This window comes from Cervus elaphus, chromosome 1, assembly GCF_910594005.1.
Source record: "Cervus elaphus chromosome 1, mCerEla1.1, whole genome shotgun sequence".
NCBI classification, from domain to species: Eukaryota; Metazoa; Chordata; class Mammalia; order Artiodactyla; family Cervidae; genus Cervus; species Cervus elaphus.
The window spans coordinates 80,097,409-80,110,690 of record NC_057815.1 but is presented as its reverse complement, the minus strand read 5'-3'; the positions used below and the strand labels follow the sequence as shown (position 1 = coordinate 80,110,690).

Below are 13,282 nucleotides of genomic sequence, written 5' to 3'. Positions count from 1 at the left end.
GACCCTGAAGGTTAGACATTCCAGGCACTTGTAGGCACTGCTTTAATCACAGGGAATGAACATCTCCTCCAAAAGGTCTTGCCCACATCACCCCTGGCTCCCCCGAATATAAAGCACTGAGACATCTCATTTGCTCAACCCCTCTGCTCCCGAGGCATGCTGAGTCTCCTCACCGCAATACAACTTTTCCTATAAACCATGACACTCACAAACACAGGCCTTAACTGCACTCAAATTCAGCTGCTTCCAGAACTCTGTAGCCTCAGGGCCCCACCTACCATGGATCGCTTTCACCCTGAACCACTCCTAATCTCCTTTCTTAGGGGGTTTGCTATTTTTCTGTGTGAAGACCCACCCCCGTGGGAAATGAGCGGTGCAAGATCTACGTGCAAATATTTGCAAGCAATTTTATTTTTGAAACGATGTACATTAAAAAAAAAATTCAAGTCAAATCCAGGAACAGATTAGTCAGTTGGTATCGGCTGGCCCCTCCCTGATGACAGCAAAGGGGTCAGTTTCTGAAATAAAAGAGGGAGAAAGGCACCAGCTATTCCACCGGGAAGGTTAGTTCCTTGAGCTGGGGAGAAAGCCTTGGGAAGGGAATGCTGAGGCTTAATTAAAGATGGGGCTCCTCCAACCATGTGGCCCTCCTGGACCAAAAGCCAAAGACAGTACAAAGGGTCTGGATATAGGTGAGGAAGAACCCTCTTTTGCCAGTAATTCTGAAACTGAAAGGAAAGATGCATTCCTGGTCAGGCTTGGGAGGGGCTGCAGTCTACTTTTACTCCACACGAGACAGAGACAAGAGGTACCTCTCTACTGCCCCTTTTCACCCATCAACCTTTTGTATCATGAGGACTCAAGGGGAACTCCACATGCCAACACATCCTTGCTGGCTTTGTGTGTGGTTCAGATGACCTCCAGCTATAGGAACGCCGGGGGGGCTGGGATATACAGTCAGGAGGACCGGACAGTCCACTATCTGAGAGTAAAGGCCCAGAGAGGAAGATCTGGGTTGAGTCAAGCAGGGAAGGCTGAATCAGACAGAGGGCAGACATTGGGCAGTTAGATGTGTGTGGCCGCAAAGAGGGGATCACCATCCTGAAAATGGAAAAACTTACAATGGGAATTTCGCCTAGGGCACTCAGATTAACCTGTATCCATCCGAAAAGGCAGAAGGTGGCATTGCCCAGGGGAAGCGCTCCCCTCGGCGATCCTCGGGGACGCAGCTGCCCTCATCCTGGTTGCCAGGCCGGAGCTGGGAGTGCTGGGAGATGGGGGCTCAGCTGAGCGAAGCACAGTTCAGCTCTGAGTCCTCCTGGCTGCCTGTGGCCCCCTGCTCTGGCTCGTCGGGGCCGTCGGTGATGTTGGGCTCGCTGGAGCACTGCCGGTGGGGCGGCGGGAAGCTGGGCTGCAGCAGCAGGCACTTGTCCTCGCCGCCAGGCTCCTCCCCTAAGCCCGAGTGCATCATGGTGGCCATGGCCAGCAGCTGGATGTCCGAGTGGGCATTGGCCACCGTGTGTCGCCGGACGCTGCCACACTTCTCTAGGTAGGCCTCCCCCTCTTGCTCCGTCAGCGGGGTCAGGGCCATCTCGTTCAGGGGCCGGCTGATGGGGGTTATTGGGGAGGCGTAGTTCAGGAGCGTGACCTTGGGCCGGACCCTGGAGTGGCGCCTGGCTGCAAGAGAAAGACCAGCAAAGGCTGTGATCTGATGGGGGTGGTGGGTGTCAAAAACTCCTAAAGAATTTGGGGGAAGAGGGAGGTGGCAGGAACGGCTTTAGATGAAGCCCTGAAGCGCAAGGGAAGAACTTGGCTACATCTATGCTTTCTTGTAACTTCACTTTGTTCATGCCTGATCCTGCCTATGGCCAACATGCCCTCCCATAGTAGGAGTCCCAATGGACGTTCCATGATGGATCAAGGAGCTCCAAGGGAATCTCCTCACATTTGCAGCTGCTGCCTCAGCTTCCTTGGATATGCCCTCAGTTCCCTTCTAACCAGTCTCGTCCGAAGACCTGAGCACTGGCTGGACCAGAGATGCTCTGGGCTCCATTCAGCACAATGAGCCCTCTGCAGTGTCAACAGAGGAAGTGGAAAAGATCTCATAAACTCAGGTCCCGAGGAACAGCTAACTGGGGGGACCTTGGCTATCAAAACAAAGGTAGTGGGACATCCTCTGGATCATCACAGACCAGAACCACCAACACTCCCAGCAGGTTGATGATCTTAGGTCTGCATTCTGTTCAAGTTGATACTCTGGATTCAACCAGCCTTTCGCATCACCAAAGAAGGGGTGAGGCTCCGTAGATGGCCCGTGGAGGCAGGCAGAGAGCACTGGATATGAATTATTAAAAAAAAACTGCTGCTTCTCGAATTCTCACATTTTGGAAACTATGCTCAACCTTGACATGTGTTCATCTTTTGAATTCTCCTAAAAATTGAACCTAAGTTATGATCATTTTTCATAGTTACAAAGTGGGAGAAAATATGAGCATCAAAGAGATAGGAACTGGCCTATGCTGACACAGCTAGAATGCAGAAGAGCTGGGATGCTAGAACGCAGAAGAGCTGGGATGCTAGAAAATAGAAGAACTGGGATGTTAGAACGTAGAAGAGCTGGGATGCTAGAACGTAGAGGAGCTGGGATGCTAGAACATAGAAGAACTGGGATGCTAGAACGCAGAAGAGCTGGGATGCTAGATCGTAGAAGCACTGGGATGCTAGAACGTAGAAGAGCTGGGATGCTAGAACGTAGAAGAGCTGGGATGCTAGAACATAGAAGCACTGGGATGCTAGAACGTAGAAGAGCTGAGATGCTAGAATGTAGAAGAGCTGGGATGCAAACAAGGGCCGTCTCACTCCAGACTTGCATCCCCAAGGCCCCAGCAAAGCCTCCTCCATAGACACCAGCCTCCTATCCCACTGAAGCACCATGTTAGCATCACGAATTGGATGAAAGACCCCAGCGAGGCAGAGGAGGAGAGGACAGAGGGCTGAGGAGTGGTGGGGTATGGTCAAAGCCTCTTTTTCCCTTCTGCCCTCTTCCAGCCAGTGCACACCCCCAGCCTTCCAGCCGCCCAACCCATTGGCACCTGTCACTGCTTTCCCCAGCTCCCCCATCCCTCAGACCTGGAAGACTCCTAACACATGCCTCTCTCAGCAGGGGATTCCAGGAGGATAAATGAGGGAGGCCTGACCTCGCTGGTGCTCCCTCCACCCCTGACAGGATAACTAAGGGTGGAGGGGGGGACCTGGTCTCTAAAGGGAGAGAAGACGGCACTCGCCAGTCACAGACTGGCCTTGGGTCACTCAGCCCATGCTGCTCTAGTTTACTGTTGGCTCTTCCCATGGATCTGGAGGCCCTGAAACATGCAGTCATCACCTGCAAACCTCATGCGCCTTGATGGGCATTGTAGTGAGGGTGCCATGTTTATCTGCAAAATTCTCAGCAGGTCCCATCACTGGATGGTCTTATATGTCCATACATGCACATATGCATATGCATATAAGGGCTTCCCTTGTGTCTCAGCTGGTAAAGAATCCGCCTGTAGTGCGGGAGACCTGGGTTCGATCCCTGGGTTGAGAAGATCCCCTGGAGAAGGGAAAGGCTACCCCCTCCAGTATTCTGGCCTAGAGAATTCCATGGACTGTATAGTCCATGGGGTTGCAAAGAGTCAGACACAACTGAGCGACTTTCACTTTTCATATGCATATATGTGTATACACACATGTGTGACTATATAGACATACACAAATATGTATATACAATGACAAGAGAATAAAATACTAACCCTTAGGACTGTCACCATGACTACTGGCTTGGAGCCCCCAGGAGCTGTTTGGTGGTAACAGCAATTATTTCTCAGAACCAGGTAACAATACATAGAATTTAGAGCTTACTGAGTGTCTTCCCATCCATTATCTTACTGTTGAGTCCCAATCTCCCTCTGAAACACTAGGACATCTCTGATCATCCCCATTGTTCAGATAAGGAAGACTGAGGCTCAGCCCAATCCTGTGAAGCCCTAATTGGCAGTGCCCAGACATTTCCTACTACACGCTGCTGTGTCTCAGGCCTCCGTCACCGCCCTTGGGCCAGCCCACTCTCTGAACTCAGGCAGCAGCAAACACTGCCTCCAGCAGAGCCAGACAAGAGGCTGGGTCCTCACGCCCTTCTTTGGCGGAAAAATGATATAGGAGACAAAACGCCAAGGAGCCAACAGGACAGAAGAATCTATGCCAGACGTCGGCAGCGGTCCTCTCTGAAGCATGGGTGCCTCCACGCGCCAAGTCTCACATTTCTAAAATGTCCCCACATTTTTACAATAACCATGTATTACTTTTATGATCACAAAAATCGATAACTATAAAACAGAAGCACCGGAAGAGTTCAAAGAAGCAGGGACCCCATTAAAGAACCATCCTTTAAAAAAAGTGCCCTTGAAAACAATTCATCTTCTCTCCTGCTGCTGTTAAAAGCAAACACTCGAGGTTGGCAGTTGGAAAACCAGGTGGTGGTGGCCCTACAACCAGCCTAGCAGGAAACTGGACTGGACAGTGAGTGTTTACTACATGCAAATCGAGGAAGAGGAAAAATCTAGAACAAAGCCTGGGCTCAGGATGCGGGATGAGGTCTGGGGGAGAGACGTGAATGGACACACAGCATCTCTGGAGGAAAGAATTCCTTGGATGATTTCCATAGTCCCCAACCGGGCAGAATGAACTAGCAAGCTGTCTCAGATGGGTGCCTGGACGTCATCCATCTCTCTCACACTGTGAGTCCAGCAGCCTAAAGGTTCTGGATGGTTCAACTCGGGCTTTTGTGGAGAGATGGAGCCAGAGGGAGGGTGGCCAGCCTGGAGGAGGGAGTCCCCAGGATGCCCAGTTCCTTTCAACAAACGTCTTGAGCTTTGTGCAAAATGTTGTGTTCGCTGCGGAGAGCAAAGAGGAGCTTAAATCTGATATGAGGCCCTACACAGGGGCTGGAGCACAGTGGTGGAGGGGAGGTGTGGAAGTTTCAGGAGCAATCATTAGTTGAGCATCTACTATGCACTGTATCCAAACAGGAGAGGCCTCACTGACATGATCTCCTTCTGACTGCTTTGCAGAAAGGGAACCTGAGGTTAAGATGCTAAGTCATTTTACAGTCATGGTTAGTGATGAAACTGGGATTCAAGCCCAGGGCTGATAGCAGAGTCCTTGCTCCTGACCTTCCAGAAGCCGGCACACACATCTGTGTCAAACCCAGGTCAACGCAGCAAATGTCAGGGCAGGGGTACAAATGAGGGCAGGCTGGAGAATCAGAGGAGGAGGAGTTATGAAGAGGGGTCTTCTCAGATGGGCCTGGTCCTTTGAGGGTCAGACAGACTGCTTGGCTGTCCGTTCATTCGTTCCCTCCCTTGGAGGGGATGTGCGCCATGCCTGGCCTACAGGGGAGCCACACGCAGTGAGTCTAAGGGGGAAACCGACAATAATCAGGCCGTGACTAACACAGCATGGTATGGTCTGGGGTGTGGTCTGGGGTCCGTAGAAGGGAAGGGGAGGCACACACAACTCCTCACCTGGGGTGATTCCACAGGCCCCAGACATCCTATCTGGGCCCGTAATACAGCTGGTGGCAACTCTGCCGGGGCCCTGCCCAGCGACAGGGCAGCCTCTTCCTCCTCGGTGTTCAGCCCTCCACAGCTCAGAGACGTTGAGTAACTTACTCCAGGGCACACAGCTGAAGCCCACCCTGGTGGTTTCCACAGCCTTGCTCCCTCTGCGGCCAGCCCCACCTCTCTTCTTAGGACAGTTCCCTGCCGCTGACCCGGAGGCCGCCAGCTCCTCCTGCTGCCTTCTGGGCACAATGTTCTGGCTCCCAAGCCTGGGTGTGGACACAGCAGAGACCACAGGGGCGGCTGGGCTGTGTGAGTACCCTGGGCAGACAGTGTGTGCTTGCAAAGCTCCCCAGAACATTCGGAGCCGCCTCCCAGAGAAAAGACCACAGGGGCCCCTTGGGAGGCCTTTAAACTGCATAGTAGGCTTGGAGATAGTCAGCTTGCCACACTGGCTGCTTGCCTTCTTTGCCTTCTTTTTCTTATTTGCATCGGGGAAAGCTGGGCCCTGCCATCCAGAGCAGGAAGTCTCCACAGGGGATTGGCTGAGCTGCGGGTCTCCCCCTGGTGCCTAAAAGCTGGCCCCTCCCTGGCGAGGGGGCCCACGGAGAAGCAGCAAGAGGGCTGGGCCCTGCCACCTCCTGCACCCACCTCCCGGCCTCCTCCTGTGTTTGCTGCTGCCTCACTCCCCAGGCGCCCCGCGGAGCCCTGGCATTCGTCCCCCTGCTCTGAAGCCAGCCCTGGCAGCTCCTTTCAAACCCCCAGAGAGAAGCAAAGCCCAGAGGAGGCGGTTCTTTGTTGGGGACTCCATTCCCAGGCCTTTGATCTCCCAGGCTTTCGGCTGGGCCCCGCCGGAGTGGCCCCCGTCAGGTGGGTGTTGCAACCCCTGCCCACCAGATCCACGGTGGGGGTCTCTCTTTAGGACCTGGCACCTGAAAGTCCATGAATGCCGACTGGTCACGAAGACATGTTACCATATCTGGGGGCAAATGACCCTCCCCCTGGAGACACAATGGAGAGAGATGAGTGGGAGGCCCCGGCCTTTGTGCAGGAGAAACGAGCGCTAACTGAGCCAGCGCAGTGGCCTGGAAACCTGGGAAACTGGAAAGGTAGAAATGTGGGCCTGGCCTCTGACAAATCGGCCTGTTTGTTGTTGTTGTTGTTTTTCTAAAGATTTCATTATTTTCCTCCTCACCCACGACTCCTTCTGCCCAAGAAAAGTGACACCTTTGGAGGGAAGGACACACACGCTCACTCCATCACGTCTTGGGACTCATTTTTTTCTCTCTGAAGCAAGCCCTGCATATCCATAGGGTGAGGCTTAACTCTCAGACCCACTGGCCTGACCGGGAGGAAGGGGGTCCACCCGTGAGTCCCAGTTCAACCTGCCTGAGCCCATGAGCACAGGTGGGGAGCCCCTAGGCGGCCACTTCTCCGGCTCTGGTCACCTACCCCGCGTGGTGACCCTGGGGACGTTTCTTACCAATGCAGAGTCTGAGGTCACGACGGCGTGCATCCCCAGAATCTGGTAGGATGACTACATGCCCAGTGCTTGCTCAGGGCCTGGAAGGTGACAGGCGCTTTGAGATGCCGGGCCCAGCTGCCGCTTACCCCTCCCACCGTCAGGCCCAGAGGGGACGTGGGAAAGGCCTCCCGAGATTTCTCACGTCCACTGCCTCAGCCCAGTCTCTCTCTACCTCAGCCGGCTGTCACAACAGGCAGCCACCTCTTCCACAGACAGGAGAGAAACCTCTGCTCAACTGAGGGGAAGACAGTCCCAGAGAGTCCTCTCTATCTAGAAAGGGGCGTCCTCCATAAGGAAGGGCGCCGTGGTGGCCATTTTAGCTTCTGGTGTCCAGGGTTGGGGATGACGTCCTGGCCCCGGATACCTCTGGCACTAAGGACCGCGTGGACAAAGAATGCCACCTGCCATACCACTAAACAAAGGATTCCCTGGCCCCCAAGCCAGCAGCCACTCTGGACTGTGTACCCTCAGGGGAATCAGGATGGAGAAGAGCAGGATACCAGGCCTAGACGTTAGGGTGCGCATCAAAGGACTCTGAGATCAATGTGTACACGCTGCTATATTCCAAATGGATAACCAACAAGGACCTACTGTATAGCATAGGACCTCTGCTCAAGGTCATGTGGCAGCCTGGATGGGAGGGGAGTTTGGGGGAGAATGGATACATGTGTATGTTTGGCTGAGTTCCTTTGCCGTTCACCTGGAACTATCACAACATTGTTAATTGGCTATACGCCAATATAAAATATACTCCAATATAAATGTTTTTTTAAAAAAGGAGTGATTTCAATGAGCCCAGACTCGCATCTTCCCGTATGTAGAAAAGCGCTAAATTCATGAACTTGAGATATCTATTTTTCTTTAATTAATAGTTGGGATAACAATATTCCAACTACCTGGTCTTTGTTGCAAAAACTTCTATATATCCTAGCTTCTCCCTCCCCTCTTTGGAACAGTCCTCCAGAGCAATCTGAGAGGCTGTCTTCTGTGCTTAAGTACTTAGGTTGTCCATTGACTAAAACATAATTCTCAGTTTTTAGGGTGTACATTTTTTTCAGTCAACAACTGAGAAGGAAGGACCAGCTTCTCCGCGGGTCCTCAGCGCCATCTGTCACCTCTTGGAGCTGACAGGGTAGGTGGGGAGCGAGTGGAGTGTGGGAGAACAGTTGGCCAAGGGCAAAGAGCTGGGGGCTTTGAAAGCCTGTCTCCAACAGCCAAGCGACCTTGACCTTTGCTTGCCTCACCCGTGAGTGGGAATGTGGTATCCAGCCCACCCTGCACAGCGCCCATGATGTGGGCTGTGTCCCGGGGCTTCCCCTGCCATCAGCCACTCTGCAACTCTAAAGCTCTCTCAGTTCCTCAAACGTTGCACCCACCTGCCTCCCCATAACCCCAAAAGCCTCCCAGATATCTTTCCCTTTGCCTGGTCAATCTCTCCTCCCCACTGACTCAGCTAACTTGTATTCATCCTCCAGGTCCCTTTGCAGAGATCACCTCCTCCAGGGTGTCTTCCCTGATTGCCCAGTCCAGGTGAAGCCCTCCTGCTGTGGGCCCTGGACGTCCCCTCCGGGAGCACTTGTACACTGATGAGTCATCATCTCGTGTTTGTGACTTCCGCATTGGTCCCTGTGCCAGAGGGCAGGGGTGGGTCGGTTTTGTCACAGATATCACCTGCAGCACCTCACAAGGTGCCAGGGACAGGCTCTTCTTAGTACACATTTGTTGAAATAATAATATAATAAAAAAAGTAATCAAAAAAAAAATTAAAAAAAAAAAAAAAGTAATCAAAAGAACGTCATTTCCTCCCCTCTTGGGCTCTACTGTGACAACGCCCAGAGACAAGGACTGTCCTTGGCACAAGAATAAAACCGCAGGCCTTTGATTACAATTTGATGAAAGTATGTATTCGTCTCATTATAGCTGAAAAGTTGAAGGCATCCCCTCTTAGACTGAGTCCTCACTGAACAAACTCCCAAACCTACTCATGCTCCCGGCTGCAGGCCCAGCAGATGGTGGGGTCCCTGCCACGGCCCGGCTAACCCACTGGCATGTTCCCATCACTCTGGATCCCCCCGCCCCAAACTCAGGGGCCAGCTGGCCTGCCCAGAGCAGGAAGGTGGCACCCAGCCCTCCTCACGGGGAGCGGAGGGTACTGTTTTCCTTCAGCCGGCTCTTGCCAGCTCCTGGGTGGAATCAGGGAAGGAGGGAGGGAGGGAGGGAGGGTGGAGGACCAGGCAGGCAAAAGACGGGCCAGCACCCTCAGACTTGTGGTGACTGTGGTTAAACCGGTGTCTCCAGAGAAACATGAAGGGGCCCTAAAAACTGCGGCAAGCCCTGCTTTCTTCTGCAGTCAGGAGGCCCGGGAAGGGGCGGGAAGCTTGCTGGAGACTGCTCCTCCCCTCTTTTCTTTGAAGCTCAGCTCTGTCTCCATTCAAGCAAGAACAGGAGATAAAAGGTTTCAAATTCGGGAAATCCCTTTCCACCTTTGCACCTGTGTGTTGGTGCTGGTCACCCCAGCCTCGGGTACCACCCATCCATCTAACAAATAGTTTTTGACTGTCTACTCTATGCCAGGGCTTCCCAGGTGGCATAGTAGTAAAGAATCTGCTTGCTAATGCAGGAGACACAAGAGATGCAGGTTCGATCCCTGGGGTCGGGAAGATCCCCTGGAGTAGGAAATGGAAACCCACTCCATTGCTGGGACAGAGGAGCCTGATGGGCTACAGTTTAGGGGTCACAAAGAGTCAGACGTGACTTAGCGACAGAGTATGCACACATACTGTATTGCCAGGCACCATCTTGGCTGCTGAAGTTAGAACCACAAACCAAAAGTTCCTGCATTGGGGGGTGGGTGCTTCCATTTCAGAGAGTAACTAAGGAATACCTTTTATGATAGCCTACAGCTATTTCCCCATCTAGACCGTAGTCTCACTGAGAGAAGGAATAGACCCATTTCATCTCTAGATTCTCCAGGGTGACTAGTACAGAGCCTGAATTTTAGCTTGGCAGCCACTGAAAGAGGCCTCAGTGGGACTTGTCCCCCAGCCCAGGAGCCCCTGTCCTGCACGTGCAGGCTCTGGCGGTACCTACAGGAATGCAGTGGGCAGCCAGCAGCTGATCTCCAGCCACACACCCGGTAAGCTGGCTTCACGTTTTTCAGCCACTCTCAAAAGGAAATTCATCACTGGTGGTTCTTCCAGTCATGAGGGGGTGGGCTGCAGTCAGGCATGGTTTTTGGTATCAGATACAGGAAAGTTAACACTGCAGGCACCACAACAGATTAAAGCCACGGATCAAAGGTGTGAATCAGACAAGCACCACCACAGAAGTTTGGTATCAGTTTGGACTCGCCAAGCGGGGAGGTTACTGCAACCACCAGGCCAGAGGGAAACATGAGCAATGAGTGTGCAGAGGTCTGCAGGGCCCACGTGGGAAGCAAAGGGCTTGGCGGATCAGCAGGGCTCAGGGAAACATAACTGCTACCAGTCACCGAGGCTCCTGGCAGCTTGAGAGCCGGCCCCCTTACCCAATGAGTACGTGGGGCCTGAGAGGCCACGGTCCTCGCTGATGCCAAGGAAGGGAGAAACCACCTGCTTCACCAGCTCCTCCAGCTGCAAATAACCCTCACTTGGGCCTGTGGGCTCGTGAACACTCTGGAAATAAACACCCAAGAGAGACAGAGGTCAGTCCAAGTCACCATGGCCAGCGGATTCTGGCCACCCTCCCACTACATTCAAGGCAGGCTGTATCCTTGTGGCTGAATGAAGGAAACCCAGGCTTGGAGCCCCAGGCACTGGTCCTGGGTGGCGGTGATCAGAACTGTGCATGGAGCGCACCCTGGCCTCTGTGGTGGGATCCCGCCCCAAAGCAGGGCCAGCGGGACTGTCCCCACCCCAGCTCCAGGGCTGAGGTCTGACTGGTCCCAACCACAGCCAGCTCACCCTCTCCGCCACAGTAACCGTTCCACACCAGGCACACAGGAGGTTTATAGAAGCACTTTATATGTTTCATGGCACCTGCCAACAACCCTCACCATCCCCCCTTTAACACACAAGGAAAGTTAAGACTCGGAAAGCTTATGTAACTTGCCCAGGAAAATACAGCTGGTAAGTGGCCAAAACCCAGGACTGGCACACAAGATGCCTGGCTCTGAGCCCATTTTATGGCTCCTTGTTAACAGGCTAGAAAAGAAAAGGGGAGAGAATCTGGAAAAGACCAGAACGGTAGAAGAAAGGGAGCATCACTGTGGACTAGACACACATTTAGTACCAAAATGAAGGGTCAGTTCAAAAGGACAGTAGTCCTTGGAGCTATAAGGAGCTGGAAAGTCATTGAGGTTTTCTAGAAAACCAGCTAACTCTGAAGGAATTCAATTTCTTCCTGGAAAGGTGTGGAAGCCATGTGTTTGTGTGGAAGGCCTGCAAGAGAGCAAGGCTTTCGTGGGCGCTGTGCTCAGCCCAAAGGGCCAGCTGTCAAAGTCTCAAAGCGGAATAGATTTTAAATCACTCTTGTTTGAAAAGAGAAAACTCTCCCCTGCACTGGAGTTTAGGAGCTGGGGCCAAGAAGCGGGAGGGGCCAGTCCTACGGGTTGGATGGAGACCCCTGGGTGAAGTGCAAGCTCCAAGGAAACTGGCTGATGTGGTACGTTGTCAGCTCCATCACAGTGAGATGGAGGCGGCTGGGGGCAGTGGGAGGGAGGGGTGGCTTACCAAAACCAAAAGGAAGGCCGAGGAGGGGTCTATGAGGCAGAAGACTTGGCGGTCAGGACCAGGAAGGGGTCAGAATTGATGCAGAGGAAATGGGAGTGGGGTGGTGTGGCACTTGAGAGGGCTGCTAATGGGAGAAGACCTGAGGGTTTTTCATGTCCCTCAGCAACAGCAGAAGCACTGGGAAAGGCCAGCAAGATGCTTCGCTTGATACTCAACAAGGACCTACTGTAGGGCACAGGGAACTTTACTCAGTACTCTGTAATAACCTACATGAGAAACTGACCTGAAACATAAGAGAGTCATGTACATGTGTAACTGAATCACTTTGCAGTACCCCTGAAAGTAACACAACATTATAAATCAGCTGTACTGCAATATGAAACAAAAATTTAAAAAATAAAAACAGGTGGAATTTCAGAACTACCAAAATGTGTACTGGGCTAAGTCACTCAGTCGTGTCTGACTCTGCGAACCATGGGTTGTAGCCTGCAAGGCTTCTCTGCCATAGAATCCCCTGGGCCAAGAATACTGGAATGGGTTGCGATTTCCTTCTCCAAGGGATCTTCCCAACCTAGGGATCAAACCTGGGTCTCCTGCATCTCCTGCCTGGGCAGGTGGTTTCTTTACCATTAGCAATAGAGTGGCAACCCACTCCAGTACTCTTGCCTGGAAAATCCCATGGATGGAGGAGCCTGGGAGGCTGCAGTCCATGGGGTCTCAAAGAGTCAGACACGACTGAGTGGCTTCACTTTCACTTTTCCTTTCATGCATTGGAGAAGGAAATGGCAACCCACCCCAGCATTCTTGCCTAGAGAATCCCAGGGACGGGGGAGCCTGGTGGGCTGCCATCTCTGGGGTCGCGCAGAGTTGGACACGACTGAAGTGACTTAGCAGCAGCAGCAATATGTTATTACAAAAACTTTTCTTTGTTAAAAAAAAAAAATAAGTAACTATCACAACTACCTACAGGACTACATGTTGAGAAAAGAAAGGCTTCACTTAGAAAGGCACACGAGACTCTCCACAAGGGTGAGGGGATCCTCCAAGGGGCAGAAGGGAGAGGGGAGCCTTATTCATGCTTCCAGAGACCCACCCGCAGCCTCAAAAGTAGAGCGGTTTCAGCCCCCAAACCACCTTGGTTGGGTTTCAGAGCTGAGGACACTTTTATCTCATCTTTTCACACTTTGATATTTCTCATCTGCCTTCTCCCCACAAGACTCTTCCGCTCTACGATTCCTAAGCGCTAAACAAGAGAGGGATGCAGAGCGAGGAGAAGAGGCAAGAAGTGGGAAGAAAATTCTGAGCTGCATGGTTTTCTCCCTGGGCAGAGAACCTGACTTGCACACAGCCCTCTGGGAAGGAGCTGCCCTTGGCTTGGCTGCTGCGCTGGCTATGTATTTGCAAGGCTCAGCACAAGATGAAAATGTGGGGTCCCTTGTTCAAAAATTAAG

The 13,282-nt window shown here is 52.6% G+C and overlaps 1 protein-coding gene across 8 annotated transcripts in view; it reads right to left on the bottom strand.

Annotated features, from left to right (window-relative positions):
* Nucleotides 1-383: 383 nt before the first annotated feature.
* Nucleotides 384-13,282, bottom strand: part of PRR5L (proline rich 5 like) — a 77,228-nt gene continuing 64,329 nt past the window's right edge. For 4 of the 8 annotated variants that reach the window (XM_043909469.1, XM_043909454.1, XM_043909444.1 and 1 more), the window contains 2 exons: nt 10,649-10,775; nt 384-1,677 (listed from right to left, as the gene is read on the bottom strand). In XM_043909469.1, coding sequence (XP_043765404.1) covers nt 1,283-1,677; nt 10,649-10,775 — 522 coding nt within the window. In that variant the 3' untranslated portion in view covers nt 384-1,282. Of the gene's footprint in view, nt 1,678-10,212; nt 10,384-10,648; nt 10,776-13,282 lie in introns of all 8 variants that reach the window. The other 4 variants (XR_006342342.1, XR_006342343.1, XM_043909479.1 and 1 more) reach the window with 4 other exon arrangements.